The 22529-nt window shown below is 40.4% G+C and overlaps 1 protein-coding gene across 1 annotated transcript in view; it reads right to left on the reverse strand.

The window, feature by feature from the left end:
- Positions 1-22529, reverse strand: part of LOC145773713 (mitogen-activated protein kinase kinase kinase 1-like) — a 42767-nt gene that overhangs the window by 14765 nt on the left and 5473 nt on the right. Inside the window, exons 6-12 of the mRNA XM_082584848.1 lie at positions 7872-8042; positions 7182-7295; positions 6577-6693; positions 5635-5777; positions 3369-3490; positions 386-540; positions 2-156 (exon numbers count right to left, since the gene is read on the reverse strand). Coding sequence (XP_082440974.1) covers positions 2-156; positions 386-540; positions 3369-3490; positions 5635-5777; positions 6577-6693; positions 7182-7295; positions 7872-8042 — 977 coding nt within the window. The remainder of the gene's footprint in view (position 1; positions 157-385; positions 541-3368; positions 3491-5634; positions 5778-6576; positions 6694-7181; positions 7296-7871; positions 8043-22529) is intronic.

A 22529-nucleotide genomic window follows, 5' to 3' on the forward strand; every position in this document is an offset into this window, starting at 1 on the left:
CCTGTCAGAATCATCGGAGTTGTGGTCTTGATTGGCCGATACTTGGCTGTTCGTTAGAAGCGCTCCTGTGATGTCGTGGCACAAGCGACGCAACGCAGTCTCGCGCACGTTAGCATGGCTGGAGAATAGGAAGGAAACCATGTCCCAACCAAACACCTAAAGACAACCAGGTTTGAATCGTGGAAGACAACCAACCAAAAAATCAAGCCTTTGATTTGCTAGCTCGCCATTGGTAAACATACTGATAGTACATCAAGAAGAAAGCAGTAATTCCGCAATAGAATAACTCAAAAGCAGAAATAATTCTGAAAACTTGTTATGAAGAACAAAATAAAGCTCAAAAAACAGCAATCAAACTTTTGGTTGAAATGTTCCAAAAACTAACCTGTATCCACCGATCGGCCAGCTCTCTGTACTCAGGAGGTATTTCAACCATCAGAGACTCCATATCGGTCCCGCTCCGGGTGTCGGCCGGCTTCCATATTTCACGACACAGGGGACACTTTAGAGGCCCTCCGTTTCGTTTGCACTCTTCTGCCCCTGAAGATGCCAGAAAAACTAACTTAACTGAAAACGACGCTTCATAATCGAGTTGAACTATCTTGAACTAACACAGCAACATCATGACCTACTAGAACACGGCCAAATATGTTGCTATTTGAGAAAATTTATAAGAGTCTGAATTGTTGCAATCATAGCTATGACAAACCTGTCATCTTCCCATTTCCAGAAGTAAGTAAAATAAGCAATATTTGCATCTAGACATATGTTTGGCTTGTTTAACCGGAGATTAGGTATGTACGTTGAGCACAGTTTACACAATAATAATGTAATATCTAAAACTTTCCAACTGCACTCTGGAGGTAGTATCGTTTGGTGCAATTGCATGTTTCATTTAAAATATCAGGGATTTTTGTGGATTCTACTGTATGTTGTAAGTTGTTCATTTGATGTGTCAATTTAAATTTTAGTTCGTTTTGTTTTTCGCCAAGTTTAATTTTGCAAGTAAAATATGGCTTTTGGCGAAAGATCCTGCTATACAAAAAACCTAACGACTGTATGATGAGACTACCTCCAGGATGCAGTTGGAAAGTCTTACATATTTTACATTATTATTGCGTAAATTCAGCTTAACATACATATCTAAATCTCCGGCAAAACAAGCCAAAAAGATGTCTAGATGCAAATATTGCTTATTTTACATACTTCTGGGAATGGGAAGATGACAGGTTTGTCATAGATATGATTGCAACAATTCAGACTCTCAGAAATTTCCTCAAATAGCAACATATTTGGCCGTGTACTAGTAGGCCGTGGCAACATCTTTCATTTTTATGTCTTCAAACATTGAATCAATATCAACATGACAGATTTTGCTGTCTGGGAACTTAAAACAAAGTGCAGCACAGAATCGATAATGCTCCATTGCTCCAATCGTAGAAATGAAATAAGTGACCAAAACAAAATGTGCATTATAAAGACAGTTTACAAGACCTCCAAATAAAAGGTGTTTGTATACACTGCCGGGGCATTAAAATAATTGAGAAAGTACGAAACCTAGTTCCACCAGAGAGCCACTTTAAAGATATTGCTCGCCACAAAGTAATTCACTCAGGTACATGAAGCTACTGTATCCGAGGAGAAAAGATCGATAAAAGATTCATAGAAACTTGCCAACAGATAAGACTGTGCAATAACTTAATAAATGTGAGCTTTATGATAGTCGGCTGGAATAGCATTGGGTTTAAGCACTCTAATAAGACGTAAACAAACCAAAAAATGACGTTTGCAAACACAAGTGAACATCTTCTACTGTGTACGATTCGATTCAAAACCGGTCAAAACAACATGAGAAATATTTCAAAGCAACGTTAATCTAGAAACAGAAACAAACTTGTGTTATACATCAGTCTGATCTGCATTTGCGTTGCTTTGAGAGATATGAATGATTGAAAGTTTACATTGTACACAATCCAACCATGCTAATTCCAAATTTTTTTCTAAAAAACTGGTTTTACAACTTCAAAGGATCTAATTAAATTTCAGGACATTAATTCACCAATCATGCGTCTATGTTCAGTGGCAAAGGCATTTGTTTTTATGCAATTTCAACAGCCAGTGACGTTTGGACGATGAAGAAACGGCAACTTTGATGGCTGGGAAGAGCAGTGTCATTTCGAATTACTCAAGTTTCAAGAAAAATCGGCGGCTTTATTGCATTGTTACACTTTGCAGATAGTAACAGATACATAAAAGATAACAATTTTTCCCAGCAAAACAGCTTCTTTTAGGTTTCATTCCGTAACAATAAGCCCCCTTCCTTGGCACAAAAGCGATAAAAATTCTTCACTAGTTTTTCGGTCATGCCGAGATGTTGTAGCCTACCGTAGATTAAAAACGTCAAGTTTTACGGTAGTACGGTACCATTGTGTGACAAAATCCGTTAACAAACATCCGACATGACAAAGCGAAAAAAAAACAATATTCTTTTTATTTCACGTGTCATTTCAACCGGTTTCCTCCAGTTTAAGAGAGGCAGAAAGATCAATAAATTTTCAAAAGTATGAAATTGGCCGCTTGGCTCGAAACCACAAGTTCTGCTTTTAGTTTCATGTCACATGATACGGTCTCCAGGCAAGAAAAGTCAACAACAGGACTGCTGTTCATAAACAAACCTTCTTTTCAATTTTTTTTTTTTTTGTCGTATCCAGGCTTACACCTGGTGGTTGAAGATTTAGATTAAGTGGACGGGAAGGCAAGGAAGCCAATCTTCGTGTCCACCTTCAGGCATAATGAAAGGATTGGATGTACATGGGTATTAATGACGATAGACGTACACACATACACGCCTACAGTTGTTACTTGTTATAATGCCTAAGCACTGCTTTAGTCGGGTTTGGCAAATACAGTGTAACAGTCGCGCTATGCGTAACAAGCCTGCTGTAGGCTGCATTGCTTGTGGTTGTGCGATTTGTTGAAGCTGATACAAGTCCTTGAAGTGAAAAGGCTGAAAAATCGAAAAATGTCACACCAGAAAAAATTGGCGTCCCATTGCCTCCAGCCTTCGACGAGAGGAAGGGACCTGAAGGAAGTGAAGACGAATAGCTTGAGAATACTGAAAACTCAGTCTTCACAGGTTCAGGGAAGCACAACACACAGAGTGGGTCTCCATCGAACTGAACTTGATGGGTAGAAATGTAGATCGGGAATATTATCTTAAAATCACTAAATTTGCAACGCTGACGACCGTCCGCATTATCAGCCACACTGCGAGTATGCAAAGCTGCTAGGATAAAGCTTGTGAAGTACGTATTAGCATGAAAATCTCAGAAAATAAATGTTTGCAAAATCCACACTTGGTTACTTACATATATTGACACAGTGCGTGTGCAGCTTGTTCCGGCAGCCAACCTCGCACACAGTGACCGACTCACCATCGACCATTTGCAGAAGACAGATCGGACAATTCTCTTCCTCCCCTTTAGAGGAACTGAAAACAACAGTATTTTTTGTTTCGTTTTTAAAAATTTGTACTTGATCAGAGACAGCCCATGCAAAGTCCTAGAACACAAATGGAAACTCTGCCTCGTGCATCTGAATCTGAGGACGTCAACCTTGCTTGCACAGTTGGTCCTTGTAGCATTGGATCAATGTTTGCAGACGTTGAATACTTTTGATAGCAAATAGTAACTAAAATAATAACGCATATTGCTAGCTGGAAAACTTTACGTTCGTTTTCAAATTAACTCCAAGACACATTGATGCAACGTCTATAACTAGTAAACATGCGCAACAAACAATATCGATTGGTGACGTCTGCTACGTTATTCAGTAATGAAATGATTCTTGTATTTCGGCAATGCTTGGACTGTGCCACATTCTGAGCGTCCGACTAATTTGTCAGTGAGCAGAACTAACCAAACGCTTATTGCAAGTCTTGTGGTAATTATGAAAACAATGAAATAATAATGACGAAAACTTCCCCCAAAACACAATACAGAACAGTCGTTAGTAAAATATGGATGCATTAATAGAATAATAATAATAATGTACGTGTTTTTATATGGCTGTGCTGTGCCCATCGCAGATATGGGTTCCTCTTCAGCGCTTTAGAAAGTAGGCAGTGTCGGTGCATCGCAGCAGAGTACAATACAATAAAATTTAGTGAAAATGAGTTGAACGGGTCACCAGCAATGTGCGCTATCGGCTCGTCAATAGTAACCAGCTCAGTGATCGAGTGCTTGGCAAACAACACCAATGGAATAAGTGGTAAGAGAAGCTCCAAGTTTACAGAACCCCATACCATGGTAGCAGTGTTGTTGGTGCTGCACATTCAGATTGACTTTAATCATTACAAAGAGTTCAGAGACGGGACGGGGTGACAATAAACACAACAAGAAGGGGAATTCGCCATTTTGACACTTGTTTGGCACGTTGGGGTTGTTTGGCTTCTGCTGCATGTCGAATGGTCGGTGTGGTGGAACGGCACAAGCTGCCAGTCGCTATCTTCTTCCACTGCCCAATCTAGTCTAGAGCGCAATTTTTGAGATATTAAAATGAAACTGTATGAGCCCCTCGACCCTTGGAGAAAAGGTCCAAACGAAGAAGAACCAAATGGATTTGCTTCATTTAAGGTTATATTCTGTTTATTTAAATCGACCAAGCGAATCACCACTTTCGCTCCCTTCAAAACCGACTGCACTTTTAAAAAAAGTAGCACTACCACGATCTTTGCTTTTAGGAAAGGATCGTTGATAGTAAATCACGAGATCGTGATGAAAATAAAGGTTAGATACAACGGCAGGTTTAACCTTTCAAAATCTTTGACATTTGTAGGCAACGAAGTGTTGAAAAGGGCGACAATCTATAACCTTCACAAACGCTTTTGCAAGCATAGTATTTTCCTAGTTCATGTGGAATGACAAGAAAACAAAACCTAAGAGGTAAACTACGTGTTCTTTACACTGATTCAACGTCTGCAAGACGGATATAAACAGTTGGAAAATGGCTGCATGCATTCTCTGAAACTCATTCAACAGCGATTTGTTATTGAAAAGACCACACTCCTTTTCTTTGTAATTCAATGCGAGCAACAATTCACACCTATGACAACTTTTCGATGTCTAAAAATGTTGCATTGTCGTAAAAGTTACAAAAATAAATATCACTGCTCATTCCATTTGAAACAAAAAAAAAACACTTCAAGCGTGAAAATAGCAGGAAAAACGAATGTTCGTGTGAGGGTTCAGTGATACGTGTTGACGTGTTTGTTTTTAGCAAATTTAATATTTGCCGACCGTTGCGTCAAAGCTTCGTTGGAACAATTCAGGGAAGTCCTCTTCAAGTAAACGCTACTTACGCGGTGGGACCAAAACAATGCATTAGTTAGGTCAAAGATCTTTGAAGGTATGAGGATTGCACACATTCGATTTTAAAGTGTAGAAGCCAAAGAAAAATTGTGAAACACGGTTCAGCTGACCATGGAACCTATTCACATCCGTATCGGTTCAATAGATGGTCATGCAATACAAAACCAACATTGCAAGACCGAAAAAGAAGTTTCAGTTGTTTCAGGTCATCAGTCAACGTATGTTAAATTGATGGCAAATTATACTCATAAAACGTAAACTTTACCTTTGGTCGTCGCTGTTGCTGGACCCATCAGGATGTTTATCGGTGCCATTGGCAAGGTGAGACACCAATCGCTTGACTCGTGATTTCTTGGGCAAGATGCGTAAATTGCAGCGTTCTTTGTAGCTCTTGAACAAACTTTCCACCTGCGCGAAGGATCAGATTAGGTTTGAAAGAACGTAAAGAGTTTTCGTAGTTGTTTGTTTTTTGTAGAGAAATAGTAGGAATTTACAATTGAAACGTTTCTTCAAGCACATAAAGTTATAACTGAGAAAACCCTGGTTTAACAAGCCAGTAAATTAGCCCTTTTTTACATTGATTTAACGTCTGCAGACGTTAAATCACTATGAAAATGGATTGGTTTGCTGGCTGGATAATCTTTTAATTAAACATTTTCAAGAAATTCAAATTCTTGCTCTAATCACCGTCAATTCAAACTACCGTAGTGTCCGCACTGGTATTAGCCCTGATCTAAAAATAACGGAACCTACTGCTGTTGTGCAATTTAGTAATAGTAAAATGTGAATAGTGAATGTCAATTCAAATTAATAACCGATTAGTCGCTGAAACAACTGTAGGGACACTGTCACCTTCACAATACGCTAACATACTAATGACTGCAACATTCATCGCGTCTGTAAGCTATGCACTGGACAAGAAGAATTTAAGTTTATGTGCATAACATTCAATCTTAGAAAGTGATATTTACTTCATATTGCAACATTAAGTTTTTCCAAACCAGAAAAATCCGAGCTTCTTTATATTGACCCAACGTCTGCGGCGTTAAATTAACATAGAATGGACGGATTTTGATGAGTAGATTTTTGTACACATGCGCAACTTCTGTTAAACATTGAAACAGCAAAAACAGAGCAGTTATTTTCCACAAAGAATGAATTGGTTGAATTAAATGTTGCTTTCGTCACGTCAGCCGCAACTACTTACCTCGTAATTTTTAAGCGTCCGTCTCCACAGCAATCCACTAGTTGGTTCCAGTTGAAAAACTCTGAGCATGACAAAGAGTACGTGGACGCAAAACTGGCCCCGACCGCAATTGCAAGTCTAATAACACCAGAAGTATTCAACACACAATCCAAAAAAACAAACGCCACGCTTTTCCAGCCAGCAAATGACCATTTTTACATTGATTCAACGTTTGCAAACAATGAATCAACTAAAAAATGAACTCATTTGCTGCTTGACTTATTCAACGCTGTCAGCATAAGGTAAGCTGGTTGAGCTTTTGCCGTTTATTGATTTGAAAATTTAGGAATTCATATGCTAAAATGCTAAATTAACGTCAGAAAACGAAATATTGAAAGTAAGAATTGAAAACTTTTGGCATCTATCTAATCTTTGAGCTCACCAATGCAGAACAACTTTTTGTTAATCATTACGCAAAAAGAGCTAAAATAAAAACAATCCAAACTCAAGACTGTCGGCATAATTGCCAAATTGCAAAGTTCGATGTGTTTACATTGATTTAACGTCTACAAGCGTTAAAGCAAAGTAAAAAAGGACAAATTTTTCTAGCTATTTTTCAATCTCACCTGCGGGCCGACGATCACAAGATATTTATGCTCTGGGGAATCCCCGCCGATACGAAAGGAATTTGGGCCGTTTTGTTGAAGCAAATACAAGCGAGCTTTCAGCACACGATTAACCTGCAAAAGGTGTCGCTTTGTTAGCCTGTGAGTGTTCAGAATGATAAGACGTTGCGAGTTCGTGAAAGACACTAATTTTAAGAAATTTCTTTTCACTATTACGGCTTACCATCCAACAATATGCCACAGCCAAGTGAAGTACTCACTTGATAAACAAAACTACAGCGAACGTTAAATTCAAAACACATTTTGTCAATCGACTGACATATTACTGAGCGTGCGACTAAATGCGTGTTTGATGAATGAGTGCTGTTGGCTGAACAAGAGGAAAGCAAAAGCAGACAGGATACAAGATAAATTAGCACCCACATTTTTGCGCACTGCCTGTGCTGTAAGCTAACAATAGTGCAATAATGACAAATGTATTTAAATGAGAGTCTTTCAATATGATTGATTGATCAATTGACTGCCTAGCGAACAAAAACTGTAACCATATAAACGCTATTACATTCAGATCGAGACAATTGCCGAAAGTCACATCCTGCAGTTTTTCAACCATAACATTAGAATGTAACTTTTCAAACGTGGAAGATGTACGGCAAATGTCATCAAATATGCTCAATTGCTCAAGCTCACCTTCTTCGTTGTAGCTTCAGGGCTGTAGGGAGATATACCATCAGTATTGGGAGATGGTGGACGTCGGTTAGGAGATGGGTTTCGACCTTTAGGTGAAGGGTTACGGCCTCGGGCCAGTCCTCGGCCGATGGGGCTAGAACCACGCTTCGCAAATGGGCTGGTTCGGCCGGTCTGGAAAAGTGAAATGAGTAAATTGAAAATAATCTTTCGAAATGGATGCGAATGGAATCGTCTGTTTTATACAGGGAGTGCAGGACTTCATTGTCCAGAGAAGTTGATGCTAACACCTTTCTCATACCTGCCCAGACAGCAAAATCCGTCATTTTTCGTCAAAATCCTTCTAAAAATGATGAATTTTGCTGTCTCGGTGGTAAGGGTCATTATCCGCATTCGTGCCACCAGTGGACACTGGCACTTGTGCAGAATCTTTGCAACAAATCTATAAATTGAAAATACGTCCAGAATGTGAGGCTGTCATAGTGGTAAGGATCACGTTCAAATAGGTGCTTTGCAGTGTAAGTGGTTAAGGGAACGGTGTCATAGGATGGTGGTTTAATGACCAGCAGACATGCTTCTAAGACTAAGTTTGTTTATTTTTCTCTCACCTGCGCTAATCGTAGCCTCCTTGTGAATTCTTGGCCAATTGTACTTTTAGTGTGTGCAGTAAAAGTTTGTCGCAACCATTTTGTTTTCTTGTGATATGTGCTTACTACACTAACTGTACCGTATTATGCAAGTTGAAAACGACCGCAATTTTACATAGCAACTTTCAACGCAGGTTACAAAATCCAATGCATACAACAGTTCGTCGCGAAGCCAGGCCTGAGAAGTTTAAATGTTAATTTGAGTGAATCAACACAGGCTATGCGTCATTGGTTTTATTGTAAATTGACTTTTTCAACTAAAAGCCATCACAACCTTCACACACCGCCAATTCAACTATTTCAATTTTCCATGGGACTTAAACCAGGCATTTCTTTGGACAAGTCAATTCCCAGGACGAATGCTGCACTGACTTCAGACACGCATAAACGCTGCGCTTTACTTCCTACTGTTGATGAAACGCAGACAAAAGTCCAATAAAACAATATTACTAAGAATCACGAGTTCAAACAGGAAAAACTAAGCTATCAACAACAGTATTCTCACACAAAACAGATCACTACATGTTGAAGTTAACAATGTGAAAACTCGGAGACCGGAATCGTCCTTCACCAGGACGTTGGAATTTCGTTCGTGATTTTTCAGTTTTTCACGCTCAAGGATAATTTCAAAAGAGCGTCAGAAACGCAAAGATAGCATGCTGGAAGTAAACGAACTGATAAATCGGTCCTTTTTTTCTCAACGTATGCAGACAAAAGCAAAAAAACGTGTGGTTATTCGCAACAATGCATACACAATAGATTGAGATAATTTTCTATGACACAAAGAAATAACATTCGCATGTCCATTGTCCAAGCTTGCTAGACATTGCAGTTTGATACAGTCACTACTCACTTCTAGTGTGAAATGCTGCAATGGTCCAAACAAAAAGTAAGAAATTAATATCCGTTTATGGCAACGAGACGGCTACCATTATGCGTTCGCCATGCACAAAGCACAAGCATCCAGAGAACACAGCATATTGATAGGAAGAAATTACTAAAAACGGCAACGTAAAAGCAACCTTTGTTAGATGATGTTTATATGAGATGTCTGCAGAAACCAAATACAAAAAAAAAAAACAATCAAAAAGCCGTCAATAGGAATGGATTTGCTTGGGCTGCAATTTCAAGAATCAGCTGAATGAAAGCATGTTGTTGCTGTGTTTTACAATATACGTGTAATCTCATTAAAACAACGACTTGAAAATAAAATTTCATCACACCATAGCGCACAGAACTACACCAGAGGTCAACAAAAGAAAGTAGATCTGTGAAAATGAATTATTTAAATTGACAGTCAAGCCAATATGCGAGCAGCATCTGTTCCACAAATAGACGGATACTGCGCTGCTACAGCGTCGTATAACGTTCAACTTAATCACAACGACAGATTTTCACCATGGCCTCCTCAAAAAGAAGCTCTTTCTCAATCAGTGTGAAACCAACAAATTAAAGTTGCGATATTTCAATAAAACTTTGAATTGAAGAGACATAGACTCATAGAGCATGAACAGCAAGCTAAGAAATATAGAAGCAAGCTCGTTTTGATAAAAACTTTGAAAAAGATCATGTCTTTAGAAGTATGCAGTACCAAACCAAGTAATTTTTAAACCCTATTGCCTTGAAATTGTCTGAGTTCATTTTGTATTCGTTAATTGCCACGCCTGCTTCACTCGCTCTTGCATTGTGCTTCCATGTTCATTTTGTGTTGACCTAAACCATGGTGTCCAAATTCCGGGCCGCGGGCCAAATCTGGCCAGCAATACGTTTTTGTATGGCCGCGCCTGTTGTTGCACAAGGTGTTGTTTTTGGGCCGCAGACAAACAAAAATCATACAAATTCAACTTGATTTTTTTTTTAATTGATGAATACGGTATATCTCACAGATAAATCCAGGCGAGAAAAGTTATAATCATTGTTGGGTCATAATTACAAAAATCAACTATTATTGTCTGAGAGCGTAGTTCTGAGTGATACAGCTGAGCATTCATTCATTTTCTTGCTAGCAAATTCAAGGACCGCTGCTAATTGAGCTTCTCTGCGCAGCCGACACCAACATTTTTCTCTCGCGTCTTTTCATCAGATGCTTGATAAAAACAAATTTCAAGAAATGCGTTTGCAACAACAAAAAATATTGAGCTTGTTCGGTTCAACCCATTTGTGGGAGCAGACGTTCTCGGTTATGAACTTGAACAAGGGCCCCTTGAGATCAAAGCTGAGCGACTCTCACCTAAGTGATATTTTACGCTTGTGTACCATAAAGCTCGAACGAGATTTGACCTGGGTATAGAAATCAAGACGTCAGTTTCATCCTTCACATTAACACAGCTGTGTTTTACAAAGTTTCTGGACATGTTAAGTTTTGCTGGAAAAACAGATAACTTATACAGCTTTACTTATCATAAATGTTTTGGATATTTAAACTGAAATTAAATGATCAAAGTATATCTGAAAAAAGCAGTAGGCTATGTACCTATTTATTTTTATACTTAATAGTATCTTTGTTTTTGATCACTTTTTTTTCTAAATTCGTCCGGTCACCCTAAGCCGGTTTCCTGTAATTTTTGCCTTGCTAAGTCTTTTAGGACATTACATTTCATTATTTAAAAACGCCTTTGAAGTCACTGAAAATAAAAAGTTCAGAAAACTCGTAACCTTTGAGTTACTTTTGTGTCTACTCAAATTTAAATCGCCCTTGTTGAACTTGCAAGTGTTAATTGTAATTGTAGGTCGGTTTTCAAAAAAAAAGTGCTTTTATCTAGCTCTCTTTTAGGTTTGGTGGCTGTGCAATTTTAAGACAGTGTTTATAACAGTTTCATCAATGTATATATTAAACCTTTGGGTTTTGCCATTTTCCGTTTTGTTGGTGTCAAGTTCGTGTGTTTACTTTTCCGTTCTATACATGTTTGCGCCAGCAGCAAAAATAAAATTGAACTAATGGGCCTATACGTGAATCGTGATATGTATACAACGAAATATTAAACCTGCATATTGTTTTGTTGTATGAAAATGACATTAAATAATATAATGCATCTTCCTTTACGCAAAGGAAGATCGTCAGACACTGTTGGCCAGCGGACACTTCCTCATTACCGAATTTGGCCGGCCTGGAAAAAATTTTGAGCACCCCTGACCTAAACAGCACGCTTATAAAACTGGTTAAGTTGTGGATGTGTCCCAGTTACTCAGTTGGGTGCTTCATTTAACTCTTGTGCTTTTAGATGCTTCGTTTTTAAGTTTGTTGAATAAAGTAAAGCTAGCTCATCGCATCGCACACCACCAAACGATCGAGATAAAACCAGCACCTTGGACTTATGGAAATACTTGCAGCACATTCAGTTGAAATTATCCTGTCACACATTCGGTGATATCTACAACACGCGCAATGCGTAATAATGAGCACAACTGATCCCAGACAGCAAAATCCGTCAGTTTACAGTGATTCAACGTCTGCAGACGTTAACCGTTAAAATCAACGCAAAAATTACAGATTTTGCTGTCTGGCATAAAATGTAAGCCACATGACCCTAAACTCAGAAAACAAAGTGAAAAATGCTACAAACCACAACATATAATTCACTGCGTGGAACGGTTTTTTTATTGTGCATTTCTTTGTGTTATCACTTAGAAACTACAAATCAAAAAAGAGGCAAATCAAACTTTTGGGACTCGGATTCGTAAAGTTTTGCGCTGAGCTCAGCCATTAAACTCAACTGTATTTTTTTTATAGCCGTAAATGACAAAAGTTGAAAGCAACGACACCGTAAGCATGACTACGGTTACAAAAATAGACAACGATAAAGGAAATTAAAATCTAAGTGCAACTCAGCACTAATTTTCTCCCATGCAGTAGCTATTTTCTGTCAAGTAAAACCCAGCCCAATGCTATCAGTCGAATTTCTCCCAGACCTGGCGTTAGTATCCGACAGATAAGACATTAAAAAACTGACAACATTTAAATCTCTACGATAAGACGTCGAAGTCCCCAAGACAACCTCACACCATTAAATGTGATAGTAGTAACAAACGTGAAACAATGCACAAGTTTCATCAGGCAAAACAGTTTCGAAAAAGTTTTGTTACAGCTACATGGTAACGACGTTGAAAAGAATGTCTGCTGGGGTGATACTCATAACGATGGTCAGTTTTTACAAATTAGAAAAATTCAATAAGATTTCACGCATATAGCATACTTCAATAAGACGGAAAAAGTCACCAAAAGTCAGGAGTCCGATCTCAAAGCACTTAGCATTTTCACTGATATTTTTAGCTTCTGCGGGGGAAATACGAAAGGTAGGACAGTTGTAACATGTCCACAAAAGACAACACTGATTAGAAGTTTGATGTAGGTGCAAAGTAGACATTTTTTTATCAAAACTAGCCATTTTCATTTTCTCACGTATGGCATTGTGATGTAAAAGCAATGGCTGAAACCACATTTGCGGTTTTCTTTTTCAACAACAGACAAACGACGTTACGCATCAAAGAACAATCATGGAAATGTCAAATTCATGGAACAGAAAAGTTTACTAGTTTTCTCTAGCACTAAAATCATAGCTGTTTACCTACAGAAAGTCAAATTCTTGCAAATTCGAGCATCCTTGCACTGCGTTTACAAGTAGAGATTTCTGCACAGGAATAGTGTGGATAAACTGGATATTGTTGTAAGTGGTATATTGAAACCAAGACCTAACCATGGACTTATTAACACCAAGGGCAAGTCAGGCGGGCACTAACCGTCTGTTAAGACCCCAAGCAGCCAATCAGTCCTTTGTTGCATTCATTTGACGTTAGCAAACGCTAATTTACTGGCAGATGTGTTATTTTTAAAACAGTGGAACACAAGCAGGTCTTTTGACGTAGTCGTGAATGCTACTATTGTCAATCCCCCAGCTTGCTGATACAATGATTCCCAACAAATGATATATCATCACAAGTGTGAAAGTCACCTGATGTTTTATTGTTATTTTTAACATTCTAGCCACCTCAAAAGCTTTTGCAAAACAGTTTTAACTTCAAAATGTTCCGTAAAACTCCAAAGCGTCAAGTTGGTAAGTTGGCATATTATGGTTGATGAGCAACAAAACATGAAAACAAAAACAAAACTATTTTCACATTTTGAGGTGAAAATAGTCTAAAGTTTTACATGTTTGTGCTGCGGCAAAAACAGGCCATAATCGCTGCCAAAGCTGCGGAACAACATAATTTTAGAAAGGCGAAAAAGCCAACAAAACAAAAGTTTACTGGAAATCACATTGGTTAAACGTCAAAAAGTATTTCATCAACGCAAAAACCACAGAAAAAAAACTGTGTGATGCGTGAGAAAACACAAAAGTACACAGTGATACACAGAGTCTCGTATTTTTAAACTGGATTAAAATGCTTCTCACTGTACCACCAGATCCGGTTGCTAATATACCAACTTGAGCGACACAATAAACAGTGACAACTTTTCAAGGTTATTCTGCGTTTAAACTGATGTAAAAGGACAAAACGTTTATGTTGTGCAAAATCCTGTGCAAATGCGCAGGGAAATTGATGCCTTTCTTTCGCATCTGAGCGTGCACCGCGAAGTGCTGCAGTAGCAGCAAGCAGCTAATGCTTTCGTGGTAGCCTACTATTAAAAAATTTTTACTTCTAAGTGTACCTTTCAAAGCGTGGCTTTTGGAACTTTGCAGATTTAATAAAAAGCATTCTCGAACGTATAGAATGTAGATCGCATCGCATATTACTACTAGTTCTTAACCTTTTAGTAAAGAAATTCGGTTTGTTATGAAATCGATAAAGTCTGTTTTGTTGCAGATTTGAAAAAAAAATACAACGAAACACACGACAATCCAAAACTCAAAAAGAGCCTTTAAATAGCCTTGACGTTTTCTTCAAAGATTTCTGAATTATTCAGAATGACGTACCTTTAACAAGAGTACTTCGAAACGAAGGTGTTTTTCTTCAGATACAGCCCCTCAGGTGGAAGAAATTTGTATTGTTTTCGGTCGTGCTCATTAACTCTTTCAATTAAGAGCAATGAAGAACACGCAAGAGAAAAAAGTTTTTAGAAAATGATTCCTGCCTACTTTTCGTTGAAGCTAGCTCGATAGCAGCAAATATAGTGAAGCACATTTCTGGCAAGCCACATGGAGACGTGTTTTTCACTACTCGATGCTTTTTAATTAATTCAAGTATGACATATGAAAGCTAATGGAGAAATATTGCACATCCAATTACGTTCAAGATGTCTGAGCGAGATCCATACTCCTTTCCAAAAAAAGAATGTTTTCGCTTTGTTGCTACATATCTGTTAACCAAACCATTATGGACCACCAAAGCTGCACACGATGCTAAAAAATTCAAAATAATTGTTTCTCATCTATTTGCTATGTCTTAACTATGGCGAGTTTAGGCCGTGACAACGTGCAGCTTAAAATTTGACTGAAGGCCGATCTGTTAGTAGTCAAAATCTCTAGTATAAGTTGATAGTTTGAGTAGCCTGTATAAGTTAATAAATATAGTCTTTGTCTATATTTTGTGTGATTTTGGGTTACTTTTGTGCTATTAATACCATTTAAACAACGGACTAGATTTTAACACTTGTGCTGGAAATGCAAAAAGCGTCTGGCAACACTGGTAATTGAGAAAAATTTGTCATTTTTTCTAACGTACAATTAGTACTTTTAGAGTGATTTGAGATTCAGTGATCACACTTTGGCAATTTGGATTCTCAAAACTATCATTTCAAAGGGATGTAGACTAGAGCTCAAAACCAAAATTACTTTGGCCTTTAATCAGGCCTCCAGTTCGCACGTTGTCAAGGCCTGTGTATACAGACCGCTATGGTCTTAACCTTTTGTTCTTCGGGTGTCTCCTAGGGCTAAGCGAATCCCTTTAAAATGTAAATGAAGCCGGCTTTTAAAGATCCGGATATGCATATCTAAATAACGATTCAAATAATAACGCTTAACACATTTTAGGAAAAAAGTACAGTAAACTTTTGTTTTACGTTGCGAAATCCAATTTCGATACTTCCTTGTATATTATTTTCGCCATCGCTTTGAAGACATACTTTTTACTTTGTTTTTGTAAAATTCTAAGAATAGAAGAAGCAGATCACCATTCTGATACATTGATAATGACAATTGGCCACTTAGCAAAAGGAAAAATTAAACCATTTGGGTAGCTCCGTCTCGGCTAATTATAACCTGCTACGACAAACAGTTCACTTCTTGGCAAAAGACAGTGATAAGTAAGTCACGCAAACAATGCATTGTTTGGCAAGCTGTTCACAAAACTAAACGTTGAAGCTTGAATTCAATTTACTACGAATGTTGTACCCACTCAAATTTGGTAAAAGAGTGGAGTTGATAAAAGTTCGGCTTTCATACAGCGAACTACATTTCCAATACTTAGTGGTTTCAATATCGGTTGCGCAAGTTTCGCAGAGTTTTTGCGGTTTTGGCGATTTATTTTAGGAAACACGTTTACACAAAACTTTACTATATCCAAAACATATTTCGACTGCACAATAAAGTTTTATATAACAATGCGTCAATACCAAGCAAAACAGTGTCTTCCATTTTAGATGAATGAAAATCACTGTAAAGTAATAGAAAACATACACACTGCACTTGTTTATTATTAGTTCATTACCGTTTATATTAAATTAACTATTTAGTTTACAGTGTTAGTCTAATTTCTGGTTGCAGATGCACACCCACATCATAAAATTAATTTTTCAAACGTTGATTAAACAACGTCTGCAGAAGTTAAGTTGATGTTAAAAGAACGCATTTTGCAAGTTGAGCAAAAGGTCTTTGCGGTCTGCAATGTAGCCAATTTAGATACATATGTTGTCAAAGTACTTGGACAAATAAAGCAAACATCTTCTAGTAATTTTGCGAGTTTGAGCAAACGTTGAAACTTGATACCAAATAACTACTATGTAAACCTCGCCTCGCCAATCATTTATTGCATTGATTCTACGTTTGTAAGTAAAAAACGACTAATTTGCTGTCTGAGGCAACGCAGTGGTCGCGCAAATACAGTAGAAACGCCATGTCTAATCGGGCCACACAGAAGTATAAATTTCGAGCAAATAATTTCACGCTTTGCCTGCTTGGTTGCTAGGATAAGAAAATTATGCTTTCACAACAAACCACAGAAATGCTGTTGCAGACAAGATCAGAAGTTGTGTGAAAATAAGATTACCGGTAGACAGAAACGCATCCAGATTCATAGCCTAAAATCGTAAACAATTTGCATCAGACTGGCATTGCCTTAACGTTTTTTTGCCGTTGAAAAGAACGAAGTTTGATGAAGCAGAATCAAAGCCAACAACCAATATTCAATCTCAGATTTCACTGAATTCTCCTTATGAAAAGCACCTCGGTTAATGAGTGGCAAGCAAACTGTTTGTCTCATCCTACAATTTGCAACATAGTCGTTTTTATGCGTTGGTTTCCTGGGCTTCGCTCTGCCAGAAAATATAGTCATCTGGTCATCAAACCAGACCTTTTCTACATTGATTCAACGTTTGTGGACGTTGAATCGATGCAAAAAAGAGTGCTAGGTAGGAATGGACAAAAATCCTTTCCTTTTAATAACACTAGTTATAATTATGTATTTCATTGAAAAAAGTAGTTTTGCTCTGAACTGATAATAAACATTTAAAAATGGTTTCAACACTGTCAGCTGAGTTTCGATAAAGACGCAAAGTTTTTATGCTGATTAAAAACACAAGATCTCGTCTTCCAAACAACAACATTCGTACACGTTGAATTTATGTAAAGATGATATTTTGCTTGTAGTAACTTAGTAACGAAATCTGTCAAAGCTAAGAAGCTATCATCAGGCCATTTTTACGCTGCGGTGGTTGAACAAAGACGGTTATTTTTCTTAAATGTATTAACAAAAGAAAAATGATCGAATCGCAATTTCTGCAACAAAATACACAACGTAAGATTGTTAAACTCAACACTAGAACTAGAACAAAAGAAGCTGTTGTTCGCTAGCCTGCCAGAATGAAATGATACGAATAAAACAGAGTACTGCCTCGCGGAGTACACGTGACAAAAGGAGTGCAGAAGTAATCAAGGAAGCATGCTAACTGCAGGCATTTGTGCATCCCCCCCAGCTCGTAAGGCGAAACTGTAGACTTACGAGCTCGACCCCTTGATTACCCATTGACCAGAGGATGCGTCTAAATCCAATGCCGGCCGTCGGGACCGCGTGGAACGGCGCAAAACAGGCGATTTTTCAATGTGAGGGACTCCACTTGTAGGTTCGGTTGGTTCCACTGAATCGAAAGGTAGCGGCTGCTTTGGAGGTTCAGGTGAGTGCTGTGGCTCACAAAGCTTCGGGCTTGAGGCTGGTGTCGGGCAGGTGAGTGCGGGCGGACTGTGATCTGCATCGAGAAGCAACATCGGAGATTCTCCAATTTCTGGGCTAGGGCCTATTTCGTGATGCGGAGGGTGGGGAGGGCAGTAGTCCGTTTCAGGAGGCTGGGCAAAAGAAGATGATGGGAGGCTCTGTGGGTGAGCAATGATGTTTGGTTGAGGAGGGATGGGATCGGCACATGCTTTAGTATGTGGAATTACTCGCAAGAAACGTCGATTCCGTTTTGTGATTCTGCCCGACCCGTCAACTTTCACTACATATTTGTCATGCGGCAACGTTTCGACAACCATTCCCACTTTGTCCCATTTTCGAGGATAGTTGCCGTTTTGGTTTTGGATAAATACGCGTTTTCCACATTGTAAGGTACGTAAAGGACGAGTATGCTGAGACAGCGCCTTATCGGTTCGACCAGCTCGCAGGCGAAGGGCGTCTTCCTTTGCCTTCCATGTATCCCGCCATGTACGACGAATGTGACGATTGGAGAACTTGACTAGGCGGTTTACAAAACCGAATGCGTCGCGCAGAGGGTGACCGAACACGATCTCTGCTGGAGAGATGTCACAGTCAGGATCAGGTGTGTTTCGCAACTGTAACAATGCACGTAAGAAGGAATCGTTGTTCAGGTCTCCGTTTGGGCTCACATTAGTCATGAGCAAGCGTTTTACAGTTTTGACAGCCACCTCAGCTCGACCATTAGATTGAGGGAAGTAAGATGACGATATGCGGTGCTGCACACCCCAATTTTTAAGAAAGAGTTCAGTGACGGCAGCCGTAAATTCGGGACCCCCATCTGTAGATATTTCCTCAGGAACACCAAACGTGGCAAAGTACGAGCGCAAGAGTTGAGTCAAAGCAGCTGCTCCTGCGGCACTCGATCCTGATGGCGTGGCAAATACATCCGACCACCCAGAGAATCTGTCCCCAATGACCAAAAAGTGACGGCCCCCATAGTCAAAATAATCTGCAAAAATTTTCTCAAATGGTGTAGCTGGGGGATCACATGGCGTCGGGGGAGGAGCTGCTTGAGATGGAGCATTACGATTACATGAAGTACACGAGTCACGAATAGCATGGATATCATTAGTCATACCGGGCCAAAATACTATAGCACGTGCCCGGCGTTCCATGGCAGACACACCTTGATGACCAGCATGCAACGTTGAGAGTACTCTAGGCCTAAGCGATGGTGGTACAACAATACGATCATGATATAGAATAACGTCGTCTTCAACAAAGAACCCGTCACGATAGGGGAGATATGGGCGAATGTCGCCGGTGTTGGGAAAGGTGAATCCCGTTTCAATAGCTACCATTAACTTGCTAAGGTTTGGATCGGCGGCTGTTTCCCGAACGATTTCAGGCCATTGCAAGCAAAAGGCATGGGCGGCATCTGCCTGTATGGCAGTAACCAGCGCCATTTCTGCTACATTATTTTCTGCACACGACGCTACAGCAATGAGATCGCATGATACTGGGTGACGTGAGGCAGCATCGGCTGCGCAGTTGGTTGTGCCAGGTAAGTGTGCGATATCAAAGCGCCACATTAGTGTACGCTGTTTTAAACGAAACAGGCGAGTGTTAGTGATTTCGTCCAACGTACGGTCACCGAATATTTTTACCAATGGCTTATGATCCGTTACAATAACCAAATTATCACAGCCTTGCGTAAAATACTTTGTCTGTTCTAGGCCCCACGCAACTGCTAGGGCTTCGCCTTCTATGGGAGCATAACGTCGTTCGGCCGATGAGAGGAATCGGGATCCTGCAAGAGTCACTTTCCAACCTGATGAGCAGCAGTCCGGTATAGTGGAAGCACATACGCAATGTTTTTGGAGAAGGAAATATCCGATGCCTTTGTTGGACCAGTCAGGGCGCAAACATGTTCGACGGCAGGGGTCAAAGATTTCTACCCCATGGCGAATAGCATCAACGATTGCCGATTTGGAGGCGGCAAATGCGGAATCCAGCTCCTGAGACCATTCGAACTTATGCTTTGGGCTAAGGAACGGCTTGAACGGTGCCATTAGGTCACGCAGTTGAGCATAGTTTCCTACTTGGTTGATTAATCCGAACCAGCTGCGTATGTCTGTGATATTATTCGGGACTGGAAATTCTTGGATGGCGAGCAAGTATTTAGGGAGGGGCTCGACCATTGCTTCTGAGATACGGAATCCAGCGAAATCTACGGTGCGTTGGGCAAATTGAAACTTGTCCGGGTTAAGGACAATGCCCGCCCGTCCCACTAAAGTGAGGAATTTTATGGTTCGCCACCAATGTTCCTCCAGTTGGCTATCATAGAACACTGTGTCGTCGACACAGCGTTCTTTGCGCACAAAATCGGTTAATATGGTATTGAAACGGCGATTGTAGCCATCCCCAGAGGATAGGAATCCTTGCGGTGCCCTAGTGTAGCGCCATCTTCCAAAGGGAGTGATGAAAGTTGTGAGATGCCGATCAGAAGGACGCAGTGGAACACTGTGATAGCCGTTCCATGCGTCAGTCACCGATTTCCAAGTGTTTCCGGGGACACGACGGGACAGCTGGAATGGAGCTTCGGAGGCGAAGGTTTCTCTCTGGCAGAATTTGTTTAAGGGGGACAGGTCGACAGTACGGCGTGGTGAGCCATCATTTTTGCGTGTGATAACCATGCGATGACACCATGTGGTGGGTTCGCCGTGGGGGACTTTTTCAAGGATTCCCAGAGCCTCGTCGCGGAGGAGATCAGCGTGTACTTTTTCTTGCCAATGCAAGGGGATAGACGCTGGTGTATGAACGGCCACTGGTTTCGCGTTGGGGTCAACATGTATTTCTATGGGAGGACCAGCCATACAATGTAGCGCGCGGTGCGGGCAAGTGTTGAAAGTGGATGCGGCGTACCTCTGGAGTAGCCAGTTTGCCATCTTGTCATTGTTTTCAGGTGTGCATGGGAACGGAAGCTTGGTTGGGGGAGCTGGAACTGCACCACGTTGAGGGCAAGTGCACGACTCCAGTTGCTTGCTGGGTACTGTGCATCCACCGTTGACAAGTCTGACGACGTTGATTTCTGGTTCGATAAGATTGTGCGCCATTTCTTGCTTGATCTGATGTTCCCCTAGAGTTGGGAACTTCGGGGATAGGGCACCTAAATGCAATAGTGTGTCATGAGATAAGTATAACTTGTCAACGTCTGGACTGATGTAAATCATGCACCGACGTTCAACATTGCAGCCGTGCGCTGTGCCCCGAATGATGGCACGAAATGCTCCTGTAATGGAAATAGTAGAGCGATTTGCAGCTATTAGGTTTGGTGCGGGTACAAGGGTCTCTTGTCCAAAGCCGGATTGCACAAAGTTCTTCAGTGACCATACATTTATTTGGGCACCAGTATCTGCGATTGCTGTTACTTGTGCTATCACGCTAGTGTACCTGCCTTGATGACATGAGTCATCCATAGATATGTCTACCCGAACTGTGGGATGTTCTCGCATGCGGGATGGTGTCCAATGCCCTTTTTGGAATGTGTGGTGAGGACCACGAATTGTTGAGAACATTGGGTCTCGGGCTGCGATGTCAGTTTGTGTTGAGGCAAATGTGCCTATTTGAGGTACAGTAGGTGCTACACAGAGTGCTCCGACTGATGCATCTTTAGGAGGAGCGCCCCATTTGTTTTTATGACGAGATGACCGAAAGCATTCGAGACAAAGGGAATAAGGCGTAGTGTTCCAACCTCTGGGGCCTTCTCTGTAACGATTGAATAATCTATTGCATTTAGGGCAGTGAGTTTTTTGTGACCAATTGGGAGAGGAAGGTGCTGCCTGGATGTGTCCACGGTCTCTTGGAATAGGGCTTTGGCTTTTCTTGCGCTTGAACGTCGACACTGCCGAAACGTCATGAGATGGTACCGCATTGCGAGCCATTTCTTTAATCTCGACAAGGGCGATGATATCGTTGATGGGAATCGACAATACTTTGTCCATTCCCATCATTTCGCGACGAATCTCACTGTCCGAAATTCCACTGAGTAGTGTGTCGCGGATCATGTGATCTGTATAACTAACTTTCAGCCCGCAGGAACATTTCGTAGTGAACGCACATATATCCGCTTTTCCTCGAGCACGAGCTGCAAAAGCGCGAAATTTTTCGTCGCGCATTTGGTGCATCGCCATAAACTCCGACCGTAACACCCCTGTGGCGACAGGTATAACGGCCAGTTGTCGCATTGCAAGCAAAAGTTCATCTACAGGTTTGCTCACTGTCTCAGCGTCAGCTTGGAGAAGGCTGTCCCCTAGGGCTTGGCCGGTACATTGAAATAACTGGACTGAAGCTGCTTCATCAGGAATGCTGCAACCTTCTTTAAAAGCCTTCCATCTTCTGGTGAACACGCTCCATTCTTCTGGAGAAACTCCAATATCTACAGTAGGTCGATTTAGCTTCGGGCCAAGGTTTACGGGCGCTGGAGCGTTGCGCGTCGTAGCAGCATGACTGTACGTGTGACTTTGCAGCACCACACAAGCAACCGCTTCGGGCACGTCGGCTGTTTCAAAATTACAGTTGGGAAAGGCGCATGTTATCACCACCATTCCACAAATTTCTTTAAATTAACCTTATCCTATTGCGATTCGATCATGAACAAAGACGGTTATTT

Source organism: Aplidium turbinatum, chromosome 7, assembly GCF_918807975.1.
Source record: "Aplidium turbinatum chromosome 7, kaAplTurb1.1, whole genome shotgun sequence".
In the NCBI taxonomy this organism is placed as follows: Eukaryota; Metazoa; Chordata; class Ascidiacea; order Aplousobranchia; family Polyclinidae; genus Aplidium; species Aplidium turbinatum.